At 38.2% G+C, this 25888-nt stretch overlaps 1 protein-coding gene across 1 annotated transcript; it reads right to left on the bottom strand.

Moving 5' to 3' along the window:
* Positions 1–4605: 4605 nt before the first annotated feature.
* Positions 4606–25888, bottom strand: LOC128699741 (centrosomal protein of 83 kDa-like). The gene is made up of 11 exons (XM_070102421.1): positions 25605–25888; positions 25042–25248; positions 23171–23293; positions 22355–22480; positions 20046–20171; positions 17385–17505; positions 16662–16831; positions 12985–13271; positions 10722–10923; positions 9383–9607; positions 4606–7228 (listed from the first exon to the last, which is right to left on the bottom strand). The coding sequence occupies exons 2-11, from the start codon at positions 25246–25248 to the stop codon at positions 7130–7132; spliced, it is 1686 nt and encodes a 561-aa protein (XP_069958522.1). The 5' UTR covers positions 25605–25888; the 3' UTR covers positions 4606–7129.

Below are 25888 nucleotides of genomic sequence, written 5' to 3' on the forward strand. Positions count from 1 at the left end.
CGGGTTAAAAATTCCAACAAAATATTATCATATCTTCCATAGGTCAGAGATGAGGGTTCGAGTTTCTAGCGGAGTGATGAAAGTAGGAGGGGGTCTTTTTCCAGCGATTTTGAGGTGCGTAGACGATACTACATTATTGTTAGATGAACCTGCTAGATATGAGGTGCTGGGTGTGGCAGAGACTTTTGAGAAGGCATCGGGGATGACCATTATGGTTAATAAATCCAAAATCTTAGCTCTTGGGGAGTGGGTTAATTGTTAAAATTGGGAAAGTAGGATCATGACGCAGGTGGAAGGTTTTTAAAGATTTGTGAAATTCTGTACACAAGCTACACACAGGTGTCAGGGTAGTAAATTATGTGAAAGTCAGAGAGTGCAGTGTAACATATTTAATAGCTTACAAGTCGTGAGAGAGAGTTACTGAGGTGACAAGTTACAAAAGTGACAAGGTTACTAAGGTGACAGAGGGTTACTAAGGTGAGAGAGGGTTACTAAGGTGACAGAGGGTTACTAAGGTGACAAAGGGTTACTAAGGTGACAGAGGGTTACTAAGGTGACAAAGGGTTACTAAGGTTACAAAGGGTTACTAAGGTGACAGAGGGTTACTGAGGTGACAGAGGGTTACTAAGGTGACAGAGGGTTACTAAGGTGACAAAGGGTTACTAAGGTGACAGAGGGTTACTAAGGTGACAGAGGGTTACTAAGGTGACAAAGGGTTACTAAGGTGACAGAGGGTTACTAAGGTGACAGAGGGTTACTAAGGTGACAGAGGGTTACTAAGGTGACAGAGGGTTACTAAGGTGACAAAGGGTTACTAAGGTGACAGAGGGTTACTAAGGTGACAGAGGGTTACTAAGGTGACAAAGGGTTACTAAGGTGACAGAGGGTTACTAAGGTGACAGAGGGTTACTAAGGTGACAGAGGGTTGCTAAGGTGACAGAGGGTTACTAAGGTGACAAAGGGTTACTAAGGTGACAGAGGGTTACTAAGGTGACAAAGGGTTACTAAGGTGACAGAGGGTTACTAAGGTGACAGAGGGTTACTAAGGTGACAGAGGGTTACTAAGGTGACAGAGGGTTACTAAGGTGACAGAGGGTTACTAAGGTGACAAAGGGTTACTAAGGTGACAGAGGGTTACTAAGGTGACAGAGGGTTACTAAGGTGACAAAGGGTTACTAAGGTGACAGAGGGTTACTAAGGTGACAAAGGGTTACTAAGGTGACAGAGGGTTACTAAGGTGACAAAGGGTTACTAAGGTGACAGAGGGTTACTAAGGTGACAGAGGGTTATTAAGGTGACAAAGGGTTACTAAGGTGACAGAGGGTTACTAAGGTGACAGAGGGTTACTAAGGTGACAAGTTACTTAGGTGACAAATTACTAAGGTGAAAAATCCTGATAAATTTAGTTTTTTCTACGTCCTTGTTTGTGTGGATAAGAAAAAAATATTCAGTGCCATCCATCTATTGTCATCTTATGAACTAACAAGTTATCAACAGCAAGTCATAAGAGAAGGTTACTGAGGCGGCAGACGCCTCGTGACGTCACTCCAAAGCTCGTATTTTATTGGTAGAAACTCTTTGCTTACATCCAGTGGATCAGCCAATCACAGTAAAGGTAGAAATATTAACAGCATGATTACCTGAAGGGCTTGTAACGTCAATGCTAATTGGTTGCTTTTGGGAATGTAACCATTTGCAGCAAAGATAATGAGATATGTACGAGGGATATAATGGGATATACACGAGGGATATAATGGGATATATAAGAGGGATATAATGGGATATATGTGCAGGAAAGATTATTATACACAGCAACTATGTTTTTATCACTTAATGATAAATCCCTCGTATATCCCATGCATATGTCCTATTATATATATCGTATATATCCCACGCATATTTCTCTTTATATCCCTCTTAATTAGCCCATTATATCCCATGCATATTTCTCAGTATATCCTTAGTATATATCTCATTATATCCCTCATATATATCCCTCGTATATCCATTATATCCTTCCTATATAGCCCTCATTATCTTAACTCCTGCTAATGTTTACTTCCAAAAAGCAACCAATCAACGGTGACGTTACAAACCCTTCAGGTAATCATGCTGTTAATATTTATACCTTTACTGTGATTGATTGTTCTACTGGATGTAAACAAAGAGTTTCTACCAATGAGACACGAGCTCTGGAGTGACGTCACGAGGCGTCTGTCGCCTCAGTAACCTTCTCTTATGACTTGCTGTTGACAACTTGTTTTATTTGTGCATGTAGACTAAATTATATTATGGAGAAGCACTAAAAACCCATAATAAGGTGCCTTGGTAATGGGAAATAAATCAATCAGTACTTGATCTGAGGAAGGATAGCTCAAATTTCTTGGATCAAGAGCTCTTTACTAGCATCAATTCTGTAAGCTAGTCTGAACTTGGGAATGGAGACCAAATTAACGAGGGTAGATAGATGTAATGGGTCAGTGGACCCATTATTATTATTATAGTTGAGCCCTTATTTTTATTATAATAATTATTACATGCATGAGAGCTCTAAACCCATAATTTCACACTGCTTGGGGGGAGATGGTTGGCGTTGAGGTTCAATGGAAAAAGAACATAGGTTTAATTCCATAATCATGAGCTCTTGAGGGAACCATTGTTATTAGCAGAAGCAACATTGTTATAAATATTATTATAGTCATGAAGTAGTATAACCAAGGGGGAGCACTAAACCCGTAGGATTATGCAGCGCCTGTGGTGGGATTAGATTAGATTAGATTTTGCCACCGAAGTGGCTAGTTTATTGTGCACCCCATATCCATCCTGTGGATGGTAGCGCGAGAGCATATGGATACACAAAAGGCCTAGGAACTAGGCCCCAAAGGGTTAACAGGAATACATATGGATTTATATCTACATATCTATAGTTCACTTATCTGTTACAAGCAAATTTAGGAAATTTGCTTAGTATATCTGGTATCTTATTTTCATTAATAAGATATCTTGACATGTCACATAGGTTATTATACTGTCTGTCTCTGTATTCCTCAATAAGTGGACAATTAAGCACATAGTGTTCAAGAGAGTGACCATATGTCTGGTCACATAATTTACATTTAGTTTGATCATCATCTGTGTGTCTCCCAAACTGCCAGAAGTACTTGTAACCAAGCCTAAGCCTGGCCACTACAACATCAGTCAGTACTTGTAACCAAGCCTAAGCCTGGCCACTACAACATCAGTCAGTACTTGTAACCAAGCCTAAGCCTGGCCACTACAACATCAGTCAGTACTTGTAACCAAGCCTAAGCCTGGCCTCTACAACATCAGTCAGTACTTGTAACAAAGCCTAAGTCTGGTCACTACAACATCAGTCAGTACTTGTAACAAAGCCCAAGCCTGGCCACTACAACATCAGTCAGTACTTGTAACCAAGCCTAAGCCTGGCCACTACAACATCAGTCAGTACTTGTAACCAAGCCTAAGCCTGGCCACTACAACATCAGTCAGTCTGTTCACATTGCAAGTTGCTCCATAAACATACTTATCTACGTTCATGTTATCATAGTGGGTTATAGATCTACTCAGGCTTCTAACTGCATTCCTATAACAATCATTTTCATTATTTACTTCTCTCCTAATATTATTCCTAATGCTAGACACAGTTATACCAAAGTTATATTCTACATTCTCCTTCTGGGTACTCTTCTTGGCTAACATATCAACTTTATCATGAAGGAGTAATACAATGTGTGATGGGATCCATAGCAATTGTACATTAATTCCTTTGTCCCTAATTTTTTAGTATCTGTACCTGGCTTCCCCAATGAGCATGTTGTTGGAGTCATTATATGAGTCAAGAGCCTTCAATGATGACATAGAATCAGTAATAATGATAGAGTCAAGATCAGTGTCATAAGTCAGCTTTAGCGCCATTAGAATTGCAACAATTCAGTTTGCAGTGTAGACGCCCAGTTGTTAATTCTTATGCCTAACTCAACAAATTTATTATCGTTTTTAACTATGGAGGTGCAACAAGAGCAGATGCAGCCCTGCCAGAAGACTCCTGTTTAGATCCATCAGTGTATATAACTTGCGTTAACTTATTACTACCAGCTAGTATTCAGGCTTAATTCAGGGAACTGGAGCACAGATCTAATTCCCTAGATCAAGAGCCCCTCACCAGCATCAAGGAACCTTCCTTGAGGGGTATAGTCATGAAGCTGTTAACACTTAAGAGGTCATACAATGCCTGGAGAACGGGAGACAATCAAGGACCCCAATAGAAATAAGTCACTTAGTCTGACTTTTCTGGGTTATCCTGGGTAATTTACACTATTTTTGAATTATAATTATACTTATGTGTACCCCTGCCTAAATAAACTTGCTTGCAGCCAGCAGTAACAGCCTGGTTGATCAGACCCTGATCCACCATGAGGCCTGTTCTCAGACCAGGCCACGGGGGTGTTGACCCCCGAAACCCTCTCCAGGTAAACATAGATGCAGGCCAGATTCCTTAGATCAAGTCTCTCGCCAGCATCAAGGCTCCTCCCTGGAAAGGGAATCCAACAGTAGGGAAGAAAACAACTTGTCAAGAAAAGGCAGGTAAAATAGAAGTAATTTTATTGATGCAGAACATTACATGACGAGGGTAAAGAGCAGCTTGTACTCTCTCCATTATCTTCCATTATGCCCCTCAAGGGACTCACTGTACTCTCTCCATTATCTTCCATTATGCCCTTCAAAGGACTCACTGTACTCTCTCCATTATCTTCCATTATGCCCTTCAAAGGACTCACTGTACTCTCTCGATTATCTTCCATTATGCCCTTCAAAGGACTCACTGTACTCTCTCCATTATCTTCCATTATGCCCTTCAAAGGACTCACTGTACTCTCTCCATTATCTTCCATTATGCCCTTCAAAGGACTCACTGTACTCTCTCCATTATCTTCCATTATGCCCCTCAAGGGACTCACTGTACTCTCTGCATTATCTTCCATTATGCCCTTCAAAGGACTCACTGTACTCTCCATTACCTACCATTATGGCCCTTAAGGGACTCACTGTACTCTCTCCATTATCTTCCATTATGCCCTTCAAAGGACTCACTGTACTCTCCATTACCTACCATTATGGCCCTTAAGGGACTCACTGTACTCTCTCCATTATCTTCCATTATGCCCTTCAAAGGACTCACTGTACTCTCCATTACCTACCATTATGGCCCTTAAGGGACTCACTGTACTCTCTCCATTATCTTCCATTATGCCCTTCAAAGGACTCACTGTACTCTCCATTACCTACCATTATGGCCCTTAAGGGACTCACTGTACTCTCTCCATTATCTTCCATTATGCCCTTCAAAGGACTCACTGTACTCTCCATTACCTACCATTATGGCCCTTAAGGGACTCACTGTACTCTCTCCATTATCTTCCATTATGCCCTTCAAAGGACTCACTGTACTCTCCATTACCTACCATTATGGCCCTTAAGGGACTCACTGTACTCTCTCCATTATCTTCCATTATGCCCTTCAAAGGACTCACTGTACTCTCCATTACCTACCATTATGGCCCTTAAGGGACTCACTGTACTCTCTCCATTATCTTCCATTATGCCCTTCAAAGGACTCACTGTACTCTCCATTACCTACCATTATGGCCCTTAAGGGACTCACTGTACTCTCTCCATTATCTTCCATTATGCCCTTCAAAGGACTCACTGTACTCTCCATTACCTACCATTATGGCCCTTAAGGGACTCACTGTACTCTCTCCATTATCTTCCATTATGCCCTTCAAAGGACTCACTGTACTCTCCATTACCTACCATTATGGCCCTTAAGGGACTCACTGTACTCTCTCCATTATCTTCCATTATGCCCTTCAAAGGACTCACTGTACTCTCCATTATCTTCCATTATGGCCCTTAAGGGACTCAAAAAAGTTTTAACATGTACCTTACATACATTATCTCAAATATTTCATAGTACAGTACATACATTAATATAAAATTTATTAAAAATAGCATTTTTTATCAAATATGTATTATACCTATATCAAGTGTTACATAGCTGCAAAGTTTTTATATTTCTTAATTATTTTATAAACTTAACCATTTTCACACATCCATACAATTTACCAATATTCAATACAAATAATCTTATTGCTGAATTCTTCTATCAGACATAGATTGTAAAATATAAAAATTTAGTGAGGGGTACAAGGCATTCTATATAAATTTAGTGAGGGGTACAAGGCATTCTATATAAATTTAGTGAGGGGTACAAGGCATTCTATATAAATTTAGTGAGGGGTACAAGGCATTCTATATAAATTTAGTGAGGGGTACAAGGCATTCTATATAAATTTAGTGAGGGGTACAAGGCATTCTATATAATTTACCTTTCTTTTTTTCACTGATTGACCACCATATACCCAGTAAAATTTGTACTTTAATCTTCATCTAATATAAATTGCATCTCTCCTCTCTCTGTAATAAGTAAAGGATGAATTTGAACTTTTTTGCACATATTCTGGTTTTAATGTGCTGCTAAGTTGTCAGCTGTGATCAATATATTTTGTAAATGTCCTGATAAATCATCTCTATTATGGGCTTAATTTGTCAGAGACAGTCAGTGCTGGAAATAACTTACACATATACCAAATAACTTATACATATACTATACTGGACTTCAAATTAGATAATAATTTTTAAAATTGATAGGTGAGTGCTGAATAAGCAAATAACAATTATGAAAGATGACATGAATGACTAGAATAAACAAAATAAGTGAAGAGATTAAAAATCTCATTTCATGTTAGTAATCTATTTTTTTTTAACATGCTGGTCATCTCCCACTGAGACAGGGTGACCAGAAAAAGAAACACTTTTACCATCTTTCACACTATCACTGTCTTGCCAGAGGTGTGCAGATATGACAATTTAGATGTCCCTCTAAACAGCAAATATCCCAAACTTTCTCCTTGGAGTGCAGGTATTGTACTTCCCACCCTCCAGGATTCAAGTCCTGCTATTTATCACTTCCAAAATTTTCTTGAGGGGATTCTCATAGGAGCTGTTCACTGGGTAACAACCCTCATTAAAAGTCATAGCAGCCTTGTTATAGAGAGTCAAGTTCAGATAAGCAGTGTAATTGGTCTCCTTCAAGTTCACTCAACTTCTGTTCCACTGCTCCTACACACGTTGCCAGTTCTGCCATCTTAAAAAAATATAAAAATAATTTACTGTATTAATGATGTCAAATATGGTAACTGGGGCAGGAAGATGAAAGTGGGAAGAAGAACAAGTAAAACAGTGGGAGCCTTTATGTTACACCATGTTTTGTTAGGATAGAAACCTTAAAAAAATCTGAGGAAAAGTTGCCTAAAATAGAAACTTATTCTGAATTATGCATTTTTACAGCTGGGGGCTGAAGCCCCCAAAATTCAATCAGTCCCCCAAAGCTCCCACATAAAAATAAAAATAATAATACTGCTTCAAAGTAAGTCCCATTGCCACTTCTCCCAACCAAATTTCACCCCTAAGCCCCTCTTATATAGAACTTCTGGGGCTGTCCCTGCTTTATACCCAGTTATATTCAGTACTTTTTTTTATTACTAAACTAAAGTCAAGCACATGTGCAACTAACGAGACATTTTACTGCTGCACATGTGCCCTTTACTTAACATATTTGGAAATTCTACCAACATTATTACAGAACACAGAAAAACATCCCAGTTCCACATTCCCAGATAAACATATTCACTTTGTTTCTTATTAATATTGATTTAGTAGAGCTTTTCATTTTATGAAATTTTAGCTTTCTTTCCAAAATACATTAACTAAAAATAATTTTCTTCAAAATATATGTAATGTTTGCAAAATTAACTGAAACTGATTTTACACATTTTGAAAAGCTCCTACATAGTTATGCAGACCACAATGGGATATGATTCAAGTGGCAGCACATTCTGATCACAAATGAAGGATTTGGACTCAATCCCAGCATATGTAGAGACATTGGGCACGTTTCCTGAAACCTATTATCCCTGCTCACCCCGCAGTAAGCAGGTACCTGGGTGTTATGTGACTGCTGTGGGTCACATCCCGGGGATAAGAATCAAAGGTGCCCAATGGAAATACTGCTTGGCTTTCTTGCATTATCTTGGGTTACTAACCCTCTGGGTAAATAATATACTGTATATACTTTTCTTTCTGTATTTTGGGCAGAGTAAAAATAGAACCTGACAGTACTTGACACTTAAACTATCTGGAGGTAATTACACAGGTGTACAATTACTGGCTGGAGTTATTACTCAAGTGAAGTAAATCTTTGAAGCTGTAAAAGCTAAATACTGTACATATATGAATGTTATTTAACATAATCCAGTTGTCTGAAGATAAGATTATTAAATGTAAATGTCATGTTAATTAACAAATTTCTATGTAATTAAGACAGCAATGGTAGTATGAAGAGCTAGTAATGCAGACAATTATTAGGTAAAGAAATATAGTGGCAATAAAAACTGGATGAATATGAATGCTGATAAGAATCTGTAAAAGAAGTTGTTTTTGATGTGTTTGAATACTATGTACAATCTTAATAAAGTGCTTTCTTTAACAATAATTTTGAAGCTACTGGTACACAGGGAGCTTTTAGAATTATCATCTGGCAGGCAGTGCCCCATTTTTTGGGGCCTTTTATGTATATTTGGTTTCTACTCAGGTTAAGTCAAACACCTGCAATATCAGTGATATTTATTTCTCACACTGTGTTAATGCATTTTGTTGCCACTCTCAAAGAATATTTGTAACACTCGAATAATATTTGTGTTAAATGGCCTATCTATGTAGTATGTACAGTAATAAGTGTGGGTATTTTGTATACAGACAGGCCCCACTTTACAGCACTCACTTCATGGCATTTCACTAATGCAGTTGTCAATTATACCCATTCTTTATTTTTTCAAACTTCCTATGATAAATATATTCACCATTCACTATAAGCTAAGGATGAAAATATTTTAAGGTAAGTAATGTGTGCTACATTTTTTAGCCCTAAATCTATTGCTCACTTAATATATGAAAAGATAAACATGTTATCAGGCTTGTATATGCATTCAAAAGTGACAGAAGGCTATAATTCACTTTACAGCAATTTTCACTTTACAGAAGTAACCCAGAACCTAACCTGATATATAAGTGGGACCCGGAACCTAACCCGCTGTATGAGAGGGGCCCCACCTGTACTGAGAAAGTGGTAATAGTAGTAACAGTAGTAGCAATGATAGTAGTAGTAGTAGTAGTAGCAGCAGTAGTGGGGGAGGTAGAATTAACATTAGTTCATTATCATTATATTATATTAATTCCCTACCTCTGGTAACGTGGACTGAAATTCACCTAGACCACGAATAAATGCAGCAAATTCGTTGTGCTTCCTAGTTATGTCTTGCAATTGGTTCTGCAGATGTCTGTATACATGAGGTGGAACATTGTGTTGCAGTGCAGCGCGCTGAGCCTCCAGTTCTTCAACTTGCACTAATCCAACTTCCAGCTTAAATCTCAACTTTTTGATCAATCTTCCATAAGTACGAACTTTCTGTGCGAGTAAAGCGATCATATTTTAGACACTGATAAATGCAATATCTGTACGATTTCAAGTTTAGGTAGGTGCAAAAGAACAAGTGAGCAAGTAAATATTAAGCAAGTCATGTAATAAAACAAACAATGAAAGAATAAGAAAGTCATGAAAGAATAAAAACCCACTTCTGATGATCTTTCTGAATTGTTTGATGATGATAATGATTATTATTGTTGTTGTTGGTTGTATTTCATAAGTTAGTGCTAAACCACCAAGGGTCATGAAATGCTTGATGAACAGGAGGTAATCAAAGTTGGAAAGATAAAGTAAGGTCCCCTATAGGTTTGTTGATGGTTTGTGATTATGATACAGTAATAATAATAATAATAATAATAATAATAATAATAATAATAATCCTCCATGGGGAAGTGGAACAGAATTCTTCCTCCGTAAGCCATGCGTGTTGTAAGAGGCGACTAAAATGCCAGGAGCAAGGGGCTAGTAACCTCTTCTTCTGTATATATTACTAAATGCAAAAGGAGAAACTTTCGTTTTTCCTTTTGGGCCACCCTGCCTCGGTGGGATACAGCCGGTGTGTTGAAAGAAAGAATAATAATAATAATAATAATAATAATAATAATACAGTTTTGAAGTGTAGTATTAGCATGCCATTAGCAAGACAGTGATGGAGAGAGTGATGATGAAAGTGTTTTCTTCTTTTTTTGGGTCGCCCTGCCTCGGTGGGAGACAGCCGGGGTATTAAAAAATAATAATAATAACAGAGGAAGACAATAAAATTGGGAAAAGAGCTCAGAATTTGTAGTTGCAGTAATCTACATAGGAACAATCATTGGATGACATGTGGATGCATGACTTTTATGAAGATACAAATAAAACTGTACATCACTGCAGATCTACACTGAAGTTCCTTACCAAACAAAAATGCCTGAACAATTTACAAATAGTCCACACTTTAGAGTGGAAACTTTAAACAATGTTCTGTCCATTTTAGACCATTATCAAGTCAAGACTATCAAATATAATAGATGTATTCAAGGTTCCAGAACTGAAATGTTTTCTAGTAAATATGTCCTATATTTGCTCATATGGTTTTTTATAATTAAAAATATACCTGTTTAAGCTGATTACATTCCTCTAAGTACTTTGTGTTTTTCTCAGCCAGCAGCCTCTCTAAGGTGGAGATCCTGGCTCGTAACTCTTCAAGTTCCTCTTGGTGAGAAACTCGCAGATCTGCCACGAGACGATCTCCAGCCTCTCGTTCCTTTCTTGACTCTTCCTTCATGACATCAAGCTGATTTTTGGCCTCACTAAGCCTGTCAGGAGAGTTCATGTCTATAGAAGAACAATGAAGTTAACCCATTTTTATTTACTCTTATGACAAAATTATACCAAAAAATAGCCTACACAATGCCAACAAATGTACAACCCTCAAATCGGCAGTATAAAAGGTATTTTCTTGACTATGCTAAGAACTACATGCAGTACCTATACAGTACAGTATGAAAAAAATACCACAGTGCAAATAGGAAATAAAACCCATGTGCTTATACACATATTGTGATTTCTTCCACAGTACACTATACTGCATATTATTCTAATTTTGTAGAGGGATACTGACAGCTAACATCATATTAAGACCTACCTCAAGGTGTCAGGGAAGGGATTAAAAAGATAGGAAGTTTGAATAGCAATGAACGTGTTTTTTTTCTTCAGGTTACCCTGCCTTGGTGGAAGATGGCCGTTATATAAAAAATGTTTCTTAAGCTCCTTTTAATTCTAATAAGATGTGATCAAATCAAGAGCCCTTCACCAGAATCAAGGAAGCTAACTAAAATTTCTACTGTGCTGTAAGGGTGAATATACATAAATCTTATTAACTTCATGAGCAAATTTTATATACAGGCATACCTCACTTTTAGACACTTCACTGTAGAATGCTTCGCTAATATGGCATTTTTCAATTACCTTTCTTCTTCTTTCAACACACCAGCTGTAACCCACTGAGACGGGGTGGCCCATAAGGAAAAACAAAAGTTTCTCCTTTTACATTTAGTAATATGTACAGAAGAAGGGGTTACTAGACCCTTGCTCCCGGCATTTTAGTTGCCTCTTACGACACGCATGGCTTACGGAGGAAGAATTCTGTTCCACTTCCCCATGGAGGTAAGAGGAAATAAACAAAAACAATGTATATATGTTTGTACATGTATGTGTAGTGTGACCTAAGTGTAAGTAGAAGTAGCAAGACGTACCTGAAACCTTGCATGTTTATGAGACAGAAAAAAGACACCAGCAATCCTACCATCATGTAAAACAATTACAGGCTTTCGTTTTACACTCACTTGGCAGGACGGTCGTACCTCCCTGGGCAGTTACTGTCTACCAACCTACTACCACAGGATGGTAGTACCTCCCTGGGCAGTTGCTGTTTACCAACCTACTACCACAGGACGGCAGTACCTCCCTGGGCAGTTGCCGTCTACCAACCTACTACCTAGAACTTTTCAATTATATTCTTTTTTTTTTTTTTTTCAACAAGTCGGCCGTCTCCCACCGAGGCAGGGTGACCCAAAAAAGAAAGAAAATCCCCAAAAAGAAAATACTTTCATCATCATTCAACACTTTCACCACACTCACACATTATCACTGTTTTTGCAGAGGTGCTCAGAATACAACAGTTTAGAAGCATACACATATAAAGATACACAACATATCCCTCCAAACTGCCAATATCCCAAACCCCTCCTTTAAAGTGCAGGCATTGTACTTCCCATTTCCAGGACTCAAGTCCAACTATATGAAAATAACCGGTTTCCCTGAATCCCTTCACTAAATATTACCCTGCTCACACTCCAACAGATCGTCAGGTCCCAAGTACCATTCGTCTCCATTCACTCCTATCTAACACGCTCATGCACGCTTGCTGGAAGTCCAAGCCCCTTGCCCACAAAACCTCCTTTACCCCCTCTCTCCAACCTCTCTCCATGTTCATTATTTTTGGTGCTTGCCGTACTCTTAATATGGTTTTCATTTTTATTTATTATTTTTACTTTTGCACTGTTTTATAGCACTACTTCACACTTAATAAATGATAGAGCAAACATTCTTTTTAGGCTTTTATATGCGCTGGTAAGTGGAAAGAAAAAAGCTGTGATTCACTTTATGGTCTGCAATCTAACTCATTGTATTAGTGAAGCCTGCTTGTACTAGTATTACATTTCAGTGTCCAATAGCAATATTAAATAGTATAATGAAAGTATAATATATACTATCTTAGATTTTATCTTAAAACTTAAGAACATAAGAATGGAGGAACACTGCAGAAGGCCTACTGGCCCATGCGAGGCAGGTCCTTACAACATTATATTCCTTACTGGTCCTTAAGCTTCTGAATGTGCCGGTGAGAGTCCAAGTTGAGAGTGTTCAGTTCTTGTGCTTCTGCTTGGTGCTGATGAAGTTGCTGACGTAAGGTGGAACACTCTTCCTTCTGGCGTCGCAGTGACCCTTCAGTGTCCTCCAGCAGAACAACTCTGGCCTCAAGGATTGCTTTCTCTTGCTCAACACTATACAACTTTTTAGTCACTTGGTTGACTTCAGATTCAAACTTGGATTCTATAGTCTCTCTCTTTTCTTCTGCACTCTTGATTTTGGCCTCCAGCACCTACAAATATTAATATTATTATTTTTAATTCTCCATGGGGAAGTGGAATAGAATTATTCTTCTGTAAGCCATGCGTGTCGTAAGAGGTGACTAAAATGCCGGCAGTGAGGGGCTAGTAACTCCTTCTCCTGTATATATTACTAAATGTACAAGGTGAAACTTTTGTTTTTCCTTTTGGGCCATCCCGTCTCAGTGGGTTACGGCTGGTGTGTTGAAAGAAGAAGAAAGGTAATTGAAAAATGCCATATTAGCGAAGCATTCTAAAGTGAAGTGTCTAAAAGTGAGGTATGCCTGTATATAAAATTTGCTCATGAAGTTAATAAGATTTATGTATATTCACCCTTGCAGCACAGGTGACTAAAATGCTGGGAGCAAGGGGGTAGTAACCCCTTCTCCTGTATACATTACTAAAGTTAAAAAGAGAAACTTTTGTTTTTCTTTTTGGGTCACCCTGCCTCGGTGGGATACGGCCAGTTTGTTGAAAGAAGAAAGAAGATTATTATTATTACACAATACACAACCTGCATATCTTTCTCTTATGTGCGGGTTCTTTGTGTATTGTTCCAATCACGGTATTGTGCCTTTTTGTTCGTTATTATTGTTATTATAAATAGTATTGTTATTATTACTGCTTTTGTATCATATTCAAAGGAAAGAGCCAAACCCATAAGAGTCATGGTGGCCTGGTGGCTAAAGCTCCCGCTTCACACACGGAGGGCCCGGGTTCGATTCCCGGCGGGTGGAAACATTCCGACACGTTTCCTTACACCTGTTGTCCTGTTCACCTAGCAGCAAATAGGTACCTGGGTGTTAGTCGACTGGTGTGGGTCGCATCCTGGGGGACAAGATTAAGGACCCCAATGGAAATAAGTTAGACAGTCCTCGATGACGCACTGACTTTCTTGGGTTATCCTGGGTGGCTAGCCCTCCGGGGTTAAAAATCCGAACGAAATCTTATCTTATCTTATCTTATCTTACCTAAATCACAAGATATGACTAATATTACATAATATATTTGCAGGGAAGCAGTGAAGCCATAAAGGTCATACACTGCCTGGGAAATGCTAGGTATTTATTATCACTCCTCCTGTATGAATTACTAAATTTGAAAAGAAAAACTTTCATTGTTTTTTAGGTCACCTTGCCTTGGTGGGATACAGCCGGTGTGTTGAAAAAAAAAATTATAGTCAAACAAACAGAAAGAAACTGTTTTTTTATGAAGTGGAGTACAGTATATTATGCAATTGGAGTAAGTGACATCTGTTACTACTTTATAGAAAGTCTCTTACCATTATCATTTAGAGCATTTCAGGCAACCTTAAAACAAAATTATGATTACAAATATGTAAGAAGAAGAATAGTTTTAAAATATTGGATGTATTTAGCAATTTAATAAAAAAAAATATAATTAGAGATATACGTATTAAGGAAGAAGCTAGGTAGTACATGTGATTAACCCTTTCAGGGTCCGTCCCATAGATCTACGGCTTTACGGTGAGTGTCCAAACCGTAGATCTACGCCATGAGCTCAGCTCACTCTGATAAACTGTGAGTGGTACATTTGGGCCTAGATATGAGAGAATACATCGATGTGGTATGTGTGCACCACATAAAACAGATCCTGCAGCACACTGTGTATAATTTGAGAAAAAAACTGAAATCATGATTTTTCGATTAAAACAGCAACTTTGCAGTGTTTTTTCGTATGTTTTTTATAGTTGTATTTGCGATTTCTTGGTCTCATTTGATAGAATGGAAGACATATTACTGAAATAGAGATGATTTTCATTGGTTTTAGCACTGGAAATGGCTTGAAACTGAGCTCAAAGTAGCGGAAATGTTAAATTTTTGCCGATATTCAAGAGTAAACAAACGACCTCACACGTCTAATACACGTCAGCTGGTGGGTCTAATATACATTCACAAATATGGTGATGATATTTATACAATTATTACAGTATTGCATAACAGTAAATCTTCTATTTTTTGGTGTGAATAAAAATTCATTATGTGAATAAAAAATCAAAATGGAATTTATTTGTAAAGCCTCAAAACATAACTAATGAACAGAGGAAATGTTAGTTTAGTGCCAGGAATGCCTACATTGTTTATTCTGGACCCTATTTTGAAATTGGAATATTTTGAACTTTGTGTTAAATTGGCCAAATTAACAATTTCCGATCACTTTATTTTGTAGTTGAAACAGTTGACTTGGCAATTTCTTGTGCTCAATCGATAGAATAGAAGTAATACTAGTGAAATAGCTAAGAATTTGGTTGATTGTAATAATGTAATTGGCCTAAAATGGGAGTCAAAGTCGGCAAAATCGCCGATTCGTAAACATCGCTGACACATCAAAATTCGCGAGAGCATAATTTCGTCAATTTTCCACCAAATTTCGTACTTTTTGTTTTATTACCTTCACAAGAAGATTCTCTACGATTTCATAAGAAAAAATAACAATTTTTTTTTTTAAAAATTCTTGGACACTGGTGCGTGACTCCAGATTTGGGCCTTGGACCCTGAAAGGGTTAATGAAGAAAGTGCTACACTAGTAGTGGTCATACATACCCTAGGGAATAGAAATAATTAGGCTTAATGCAAGGAAGGTAAGTCCTCTGGTGAGGGTCACAAATTCATGCCATACTTTTCACATTTCTATTTCTACCCAATATATTAATGCAGGTATGTGTGAGTGCATTAGACAGGAGTGGAGACAAATGGTTTATGGGATTTGACGAGCTGTCAGAGTGTGAGCAGAGTAACATTTTGTGAAGGGATTCAGAGAAACCAGTTAGCCAGACTCAAGTACTGGAGGTATCTAAACTGATGTATCTGCTTGCCTCTGGCAAAACAGTCATAATGTGAATAATGATGAAAGTGTTTCTTTTTCGCATCACCCTGCTTTTGTGGGAGATGGTCAGTGTGTCAAAAAAAATATATTAATACAGTGGACCCCCGGTTTACGATATTATTTCATTCCAGAAGTATGTTCAGGTGCCAGTACTGAACGAATTTGTTCCCATAAGGAATATTGTGAATTAGATTAGTCCATTTCAGACCCCCAAACATACACGTACAAACGCACCTACATAAATACACTTACATAATTGGTCGCATTGGGAGGTGATCGTAAACCGGGGGTCCACTGTACTAAATACTATACCACATAAACATGAGGATACAAATGGTGATTAACACCAACAAGTATGTAAAAAAACATATGTGGTAAGTGGCAATTTCTTATTAAAGTAACATTTCACCATTCAGTTGCTTTGTCACTCCAATGAAATAATAACGAAATGTTCCCTTTATTTCATACGTGTCTTTCTTACAAATAAAAATCATGCATCTGTACAAACAATTTTCAGTGTTAATGTTACCGAGTACCTTTAACTGGTCGTGCAGTTGAGAGTTTTGTTGTGTTAACTGGTGTGAGCTGGAGAGCTGTGACTGCCTCTCCTCAGAAATACGTTTCTCCAGTTCCAATTCTTTGGCTACAGATCGCTCCTTGATCCTGGCAACTGCTGCTCTCTCTTCTTCAACAAGATTCATCAGTTCTGAATGATAGAAATACTAATTACTCAAAATGTATTTTTTTTGGCAAAAAAAAATTTTCCACTCAAATCTGAAGAACAACTTGTCTCATAAAAAGTATCATCATAATGTAGTACAGTATTTTAGTAATGCAGGCAAGATAACAATACATATCTGAAGAATGATAAAACTTTGTAATGAACAAATGCCAACAAGTTAATGCAGTAAATTTAAATGTGCAGTCTGGTAGACCTGAGGTTACCAGTGTGAGGTACTTACTCACTGGCTCACAGAGTCAAAAAGATTTCCCAACAAAATTTACTGAAGTTTTGTGATGATCACAAATGAAATCCTATCACAAATTTTTATAGAGCTTTCCCTGGGATTACTGGTATCACCTGCAAAGGACTCATATAGAAATAAGTCACTTTGACTTTTTTGGGCTATCCTGGAGGGTAATTTACACTATGTATGATAACTGTACTTATGCATACCTGTACCTAAATAAACTTACTTGCTAGAGATACTTAACAAGCCCTGAATAAACTTAGAGAAATCCATCAGTTTCATAATTACCAGTGATGCGTTGAGAAGCTGCTGCTGCCTCCCGGTCTTTAACCTGACGAAGCTGTGAGGCTTCACTCTGAGCTGCTGTTAACTGCACTCGACACTGCTGCTCTACTTCAGATAAACGACTCTAAATAGATGAGACAAAGTAACTCAGTTCTCTCAAAATAAGAAATTTATAAATAATGTCTATTACTAAATGTAAAAAGAAGATACATTTTATAGTTTTCTTCTTTTTCAGGTGACGCTGCCTTGGTGGCAGTACGCCAGTATGTTGAAAAAAAAAATTCTGCACAATATATAAAAAATTATGAAAAAGTACTAATGAAAAATTAACAGAAAAGAACATCCGAGTATTTTTGTGTGTTTAAACATAACACACACACATATACACTCTCACATCTTCAGAGGAACTAGAAAGAACTCTTAGCACTGCTAAAGATGTGTGTAAATGCATGAAAGGATTCATGTGTTTCTGTTCTGTTTATATTTTCATTGGTATTATTTTTTATTTTATATTTTCATTGGTATTTCTTCATATTTATTATCATGATTTTCATAGGGATCTCTTGTCATCAAGAACTATGTAGAAAATATTAATGAATTAGGTACAGTAGACAATCAATAAGTCTGGAATACTTAGGACCAAACCATGTACCAACAATTAACATAAGAATATGTTGACTTACAATGTTCTCCATTTACAATCAGGATACTTACCAACATTTTCAGGAACATAAATGTTGTGAGGGACCTGATGTACCATACCATGCTATGATGTAAATGTTGTGAGAGACCTGCTGTACCATACCATGCTATGATGTAAATGTTGTGAGAGACCTACTGTACCATACCATGCTATGATGTAAATGTTGTGAGGGACCTGCTGTACCATACTATGCTATGATGTAAATGTTGTGAGAGACCTGCTGTACCATACTATGCTATGATGTAAATGTTGTGAGAGACCTGCTGTACCATACCATGCTATGATGTAAATGTTGTGAGAGACCTACTGTACCATACCATGCTATGATGTAAATGTTGTGAGAGACCTACTGTACCATACCATGCTATGATGTAAATGTTGTGAGGGACCTGCTGTACCATACTATGCTATGATGTAAATGTTGTGAGAGACCTGCTGTACCATACTATGCTATGATGTAAATGTTGTGAGAGACCTACTGTACCATACCATGCTATGATGTAAATGTTGTGAGGGACCTGCTGTACCATACTATGCTATGATGTAAATGTTGTGAGAGACCTACTGTACCATACTATGCTATGATGTAAATGTTGTGAGAGACCTGCTGTACCATACCATGCTATGATGTAAATGTTGTGAGAGACCTGCTGTACCATACCATGCTATGATGTAAATGTTGTGAGGGACCTGCTGTACCATACCATGCTATGATGTAAATGTTGTGAGGGATCTGCTGTACCATACTATGCTATGATGTAAATGTTGTGAGAGACCTGCTGTACCATACTATGCTATGATGTAAATGTTGTGAGGGATCTGCTGTACCATACCATGCTATGATGTAAATGTTGTGAGGGATCTGCTGTACCATACTATGCTATGATGTAAATGTTGTGAGAGACCTGCTGTACCATACCATGCTATGATGTAAATGTTGTGAGGGACCTGCTGTACCATACTATGCTATGATGTAAATGTTGTGAGAGACCTACTGTACCATACTATGCTATGATGTAAATGTTGTGAGGGATCTGCTGTACCATACCATGCTATGATGTAAATGTTGTGAGAGACCTGCTGTACCATACCATGCTATGATGTAAATGTTGTGAGAGACCTGCTGTACCATACCATGCTATGATGTAAATGTTGTGAGGGACCTGCTGTACCATACTATGCTATGATGTAAATGTTGTGAGGGACCTGCTGTACCATACCATGCTATGATGTAAATGTTGTGAGGGACCTGCTGTACCATACCATGCTATGATGTAAATGTTGTGAGGGACCTGCTGTACCATACCATGCTATGATGTAAATGTTGTGAGGGATCTGCTGTACCATACCATGCTATGATGTAAATGTTGTGAGAGACCTGCTGTACCATACTATGCTATGATGTAAATGTTGTGAGGGACCTACTGTACCATACTATGCTATGATGTAAATGTTGTGGCACTTGTGCAACTTGTGCAACATTTTAGAACACTTATTGTGGAAACATTTTGCCAGCCAGTGAATTCTTCAGTTTATTACATGCTGAGGACTGATTACCTCAACCTACTCCTCATCTTCCACCATTCTTCTCTGTAATGGATTGAAGAAGCCACTCGCTGGTGAAACGTTTCCTTAATAAAGATTCCCATATGTTGCACAAATGTCTCATTCTATACCATGCTAGGCAGGTTCTACTCACAAACAACCATTCTAAATTAAATTCTAGATTACTGATGTTCTGCTGTATGCAATACACCTATGGTTGCTTGTAAAAATAAAAACAAAAGAAGAAAAACGTAAGAAGAAAAACTAAAGCTTTTCTTTTTAAATATAGTAATTTATACAGGAGAAGGAGTTACTAACTCCTTGCTCCCTTTACTAAAGTTGCCTCTTACGACATACATGACTTATCGAGGGAGGATTCTTCTCCACTTCCCATGGGGATTGTAAAGCTTATATACCTTAATAAGCTGCTGCTGATGTCTCTCAGAGTTAAGGGTTGTAGTCAATTCTCGCACTGTAGTTCTCTCTTTGTCTAACTCTCCACGTAAGTTGTCCATGGTTTCCTTTAGCTGATTTTTATCTCCCTTAAAATAAAATATACTATAACAATACATCCTAAAACCATTTAAAATATGGCTAATTAAAATAAATAACTTAATATTATAAATGACATCACTTTCAAAATTTAATTAAATCAAAATTTAAGTGTAGATCTGTTTACCAAATCTAAAATACAAATTTTCAGAGGAAGGTTTTTATAGAAAAAACATTATGAAGGGATTCATTGAAACCAGCAGGCCAGACTTGAGTCCTGGAGGTGGGAAGTACAGTGCCTGTGCCTTGAAGGATGGGTGAGGATGTTACAGTCCTGGAGGTGGGAAGTACAGTGCCTGTGCCTTGAAGGATGGGTGAGAATGTTACAGTCCTGGAGGTGGGAAGTACAGTGCCTGTGCCCTGAAGGATGGGTGAGAATGTTACAGTCCTGGAGGTGGGAAGTACAGTGCCTGTGCCCTGAAGGATGGGTGAGAATGTTACAGTCCTGGAGGTGGGAAGTACAGTGCCTGTGCCCTGAAGGATGGGTGAGGATGTTACAGTCCTGGAGGTGAGAAGTACAGTGCCTGTGCCCTGAAGGAGCAGTGTTCAATTGCAGTTTTATAACAGTAGCGTAGGTACACCTCTGGTAAGACAGTGATGGAGTGAATAATGATGAAAGTGTTTCTTCTTTTTTGGGTCATCCTGCCTTAGTAGGAAAAGGCTGATGTGTTAATAAAAAAACAAAAACTTCAGCCAGAATAAAATTTTGGAGACAGGAAGTAAAATGCAGTTCTTGCATTGTGAAGGATGAATGCAAATGTAACAGTTTAATGGATTCTTTTAATTGTAATCCTTGTGAACCTTCAGAAAGACTGAAGAACTAAGTGATGGTGAATGTTTCTTTTTGAGGGTCACTTTGCCTTAGTGGGAAACAACAAATGTATTAATTAAATTACATTTTTGAGACAATGGTCAAAGAAGTGGCTACTGGAGCTTAATCTCAATCAGATGCAGAGTAACAAAACTGGGTGTGGAGGAAGGTAATCAGGAGAGAATGCACCACCTCCAATGCCAAGTGAAGAAAAGGACTCAAGAGTAGTAATCACGTACAACAGAAGCCTCAAACCCTTCAGTATGCAGCACTAGTGCAAAGCCTCACCTAGACAAAGAGAGAAAAGTTCAGAAGTATCCAGAAGTTTACTACCAGCAGGCTGCTACCAGAGATGAGTTGCAAAAGTTACAAGGAAAGATTGTAAATACTCTACATGATCTTATGACAATGTAAAATCCATATTTTAAGAAACATTATAAGTAGTACATATTATATTTATCGTTATGTGCATGGAAAGGTGCTAAATCTGTAAGGGTTATACAGCACTTAGAGAGTGGCAGGAAATCAGGTTTAATCCAAGGAAGGGGAGGACAGTTCCACTTTTTGGATCACAAGACCCTCAGCTAGTTGAAGGTAGTGTTTTCTCTCACCTTCATTATGGCACTTATACTTTGCATTACATTTTATTAAAAAATTATTTGCTCTCTTGTTTCCTCTACACGTTAGATCAAATAATGGGTTATAGGGCTTCTAGAGTTCATTTCTGATCTCGTTTTTAACAGTGATGTCTGCACTCTGACTGCTCTAATCTAAGACAGCACCACCTGTAACAATCACTCTCTATGATTTTTGGTTGAAACTCATTTATTGCATCACTTTGTTGTCTTCTGCATATACCTGACCCTTCCTAATGTTTATCAATGTATGACCCATATAGCTATAGCCATTTCCAGTGAATACCTGTATAGTAATATCAAATGTGTACATCATTATATTTCTAAACTCATGTCTACAGACATCTTGAAGCTAGACTCTATTTCACACAAAGATATAAACATTCTGTATATTTTTGAGTATAAATCTAGGAGACAGAAACTCAGGAGATTAATTTATCTGTATATTTCGACCCTCTTCTGGGATCCTCTTCAGCAGATGAGAATCTCAGACAGGGGTCAAAATATACAGATCAATTAATCTTCTGAGTTTCTGTCTCCATTTGGGTCATTATTGAGCAATGACAAGTGTTCATTACACTTCAATTATGTATTCATAGATCTAGTTTTTAAGACAAAAAATTTTAAGAAAAAAATAGCGGTGACTTACTGACAAATCTCAATAACTAAAGATTGTGTTGTGAACTGTACATTATTTTAATATATATCATTACTAAAGAAGAAGTACCTTGATGGCCTGAAAAGCAGTTTGGTGAGAGAGTATTTGACGTTGTAACTCTTCCTCAGCTTGAGTCTTCTCCTTTATCACTTTCTCACGGGCTCTCATGTCAGCCTCTAGCTCCTCCTCCATCACCTGTTCATTATCACAATAAGTAATATACCTTACTTCTATTAGAATCCTCTCCTAGGAAGCCACCAACAATAGCCGAATAACTTCAATGTCCCTGTTTACTGTTAGATGAACACAGGCAGTAGGTCTTAGAAGATTTTATACATCCTGCCACACCTGGAACTCAAATATGGATGCTTTTGTTTGTGTGCCAAATGTTTTACCACTTAGCTACAAGCTACCTGTAGCTTTTATGATGGAATACAAGTACAAAATACCAAAAAGAAATAAAAGTCACAATAACATGGCTGGAACAATTCACAACTAACATAAAACTTAAAGAGGAAACTTTAAGTGACTTGATAATTATTCAGAAAAGACTAGAATGTTAACTAAAGTTTATTTTTCAATTTGTGGCTTAGCTATGAACAGTAAGCTCGATATAATGAACCTCTACATAAAAGCCTTCGAAACTACAGAATAAATTCTGTTATGTCAATTTGGAAACAATGGACAACGTTCATTGGTTATAGAAGTGACCAGTATTGTTGCAGCAATCTTTTCTCTATCCATCGCAACTATCATTATCAGTCACCCTCTCTCCTGTATTACTCTCTTACATCCATGGTTTATATACAGTACATCAGAAGTTGCCCTATATCAAGGACAACAAATTTCTCCACACCATTTACTGTATTACGATGCTAACATTACTTTAATTTTTTGCTGTAACTGAAGATTGATCTGCTGCAACTTCCTTTGTTTCTCTGCATGTGTATCTTGCACCTCTGACAGCTTGCTCTCTGCTGCCACCCGCTGCTTCTCCGCTTCCTTCATCTATAAAATAACATACAATAAATTTAATATTATCATAGGAGAAGTCTATCTTTTTTCTACCTTCTGGAACTGAGTTTACCTGGAGTTTACCTGGAGAGAGTTCCAGGGGTCAACGCCCCTGCGGCCCGGTCTGTGACCAGGCCTCCTGGTGGATCAGAGCCTGATCAACCAGGCTGTTACTGCTGGCTGCACGCAAACCAACGTACGAGCCACAGCCCGGCTGGTCAGGAACCGACTTTAGGTGCTTGTCCAGTGCCAGCTTGAAGACTGCCAGGGGTCTGTTGGTAATCCCCCTTATGTATGCTGGGAGGCAGTTGAACAGTCTCGGGCCCCTGACACTTATTGTATGGTCTCTTAACGTGCTAGTGACACCCCTGCTTTTCATTGGGGGGATGGTGCATCGTCTGCCAAGTCTTTTGCTTTCGTAGTGAGTGATTTTCGTGTGCAAGTTCGGTACTAGTCCCTCTAGGATTTTCCAGGTGTATATAATCATCTCTCCCGCCTGCTATCCAGGGAATACAGGTTTAGGAACCTCAAGCACTCCCAGTAATTGGGGTGTTTTATCTCCGTTATGCGCGCCGTGAAGGTTCTCTGTACATTTTCTAGGTCAGCAATTTCACCTGCCTTGAAAGGTGCTGTTAGTGTGCAGCAATATTCCAGCCTAGATAGAACAAGTGACCTGAAGAGTGTCATCATGGGCTTGGCCTCCCTAGTTTTGAAGGTTCTCATTATCCATCCTGTCATTTTTCTAGCAGATGCGATTGATACAATGTTATGGTCCTTGAAGGTGAGATCCTCCGACATGATCACTCCCAGGTCTTTGGCGTTGGTGTTTCGCTCTATTTTGTGGCCAGAATTTGTTTTGTACTCTGATGAAGATTTAATTTCCTCGTGTTTACCATATCTGAGTAATTGAAATTTCTCATCGTTGAACTTCATATTGTTTTCTGCAGCCCACTGAAAGATTTGGTTGATGTCTGCCTGGAGCCTTGCAGTGTCTGCAATGGAAGACACTGTCATGCAGATTCGGGTGTCATCTGCAAAGGAAGACACGGTGCTGTGGCTGACATCCTTGTCTATGTCGGATATGAGGATAAGGAACAAGATGGGAGCGAGTACTGTGCCTTGTGGAACAGAGCTTTTCACCGTAGCTGCCTCGGACTTTACTCTGTTGACGACTACTCTCTGTGTTCTGTTTGTGAGGAAATTATAGATCCATCGACCGACTTTTCCTGTTATTCCTTCAGCACGCATTTTGTGCGCTATTACGCCATGGTCACACTTGTCGAAGGCTTTTGCAAAGTCTGTATAGATTACATCTGCATTCTTTTTGTCTTCTAGTGCATCTAGGACCTTGTCGTAGTGATCCAATAGTTGAGACAGACAGGAGCGACCTGTTCCTCTGTACTTAAAGTACTTAAAGTCTTGCAATAATATCACAGCAAAGTACGTATAGTCGAATGATAGCATGTAATAATACTAATACTAATAATAATAATAATAATGTGATATTTTCAGGGCACTTTGATCTTTTAGGCCACTCAATGCTCAAAACAATAAAAAATATATACAATACAAAGATAAAATTAACAATAAAGGCTATGAACATAAACTCTTAACACAGATACCAAGGAAGAGGAAGGTAGGTCCAATTACTTGAATCAAGAGTCCTTTACTACTATCAATGCACACCTCTTGAAAGATGAATGCATAATGGAAGAAAATTATAGATTGTACCCCAAGATTACCTGAGCTTCATATCTCAGTCTTAGCTCCTCTACTTCTCGAGCGTGCCTCTCCAGGGTAGCAGATAACTCTGTCTTAACCAGAGCGTTCTCATAACGGTAGGTTGCAAGTGATCGTTGGAGTAGATGATCCATCTCCATGGCTGCTCTATTCCCCGATGGAGCAACATCAGCTATGGCACGGTCCTCGCTGGAATCTGTGCTACTCATCTATCAGAAAAATAAAAGTTTGGAATGGAAGGTAATCAGGAAGACCCAAGGAAACAGAGGACAGCTCCAATTCCTCGGATCAAGAGGTTTTCAGCATCAAGACACCCATCAAAAATTTTCAATATATAATATCTAAAAAAAGGATTAATATATATTATCATTATAGTCATGGGGAAGCACTAAACCCGTAAGAAGGTAGTCATATATCAGGAATTTCTAATAATTATATTAAAATCAAAACTAAGCATTAAACCCACAAGGCTCATACAACACTGAATAATTATAATCATAACTTAGCGCTAAACCCACAAGGGCCATACAGCACTGAATAACTGCTATAAATCTTGGAATATTACCTCTGGTGGCTACTAATATACATATATATTCGTTTTTCAATTTACTTGAGAACGTCACAGCTCACGACACATCTTGTCTTGCTTCCATGTGTCCAGGGAAATATTATTGTCCAGGGAAATATTATTGTCCAGGGAAATATTATTGTCCAGGGAAATATTACTGTCCAAATCTGGACATTAATGAAAATTAAAAATGAAAAACCGAGGATCCTTGAGCTGTTGTTGTTGTTGTTGTGGTTGTTAAGGGCTGGTAAAACCTTATTGAGGCCTGCCTCCTGTTGTTG

The sequence above is a fragment of the Cherax quadricarinatus genome, chromosome 81 (assembly GCF_038502225.1).
Source record: "Cherax quadricarinatus isolate ZL_2023a chromosome 81, ASM3850222v1, whole genome shotgun sequence".
In the NCBI taxonomy this organism is placed as follows: Eukaryota; Metazoa; Arthropoda; class Malacostraca; order Decapoda; family Parastacidae; genus Cherax; species Cherax quadricarinatus.

What these genes read in the sequence shown, in the direction of transcription:
- LOC128699741 (XM_070102421.1), bottom strand. Translation starts at nt 25,248, where the DNA reads ATGAGTAGCACAGATTCCAGCGAGGACCGTGCCATAGCTGATGTTGCT. An exon ending in GACTGAGATATGAAGCTCAG is followed by an intron (nt 23,294 to 25,041) that starts GTAATCTTGGGG and finishes GTTATTTTATAG; the next exon opens with ATGAAGGAAGCGGAGAAGCA. An exon ending in AGTTACAGCAAAAAATTAAA is followed by an intron (nt 22,481 to 23,170) that starts GTAATGTTAGCA and finishes GATAATGAACAG; the next exon opens with GTGATGGAGGAGGAGCTAGA.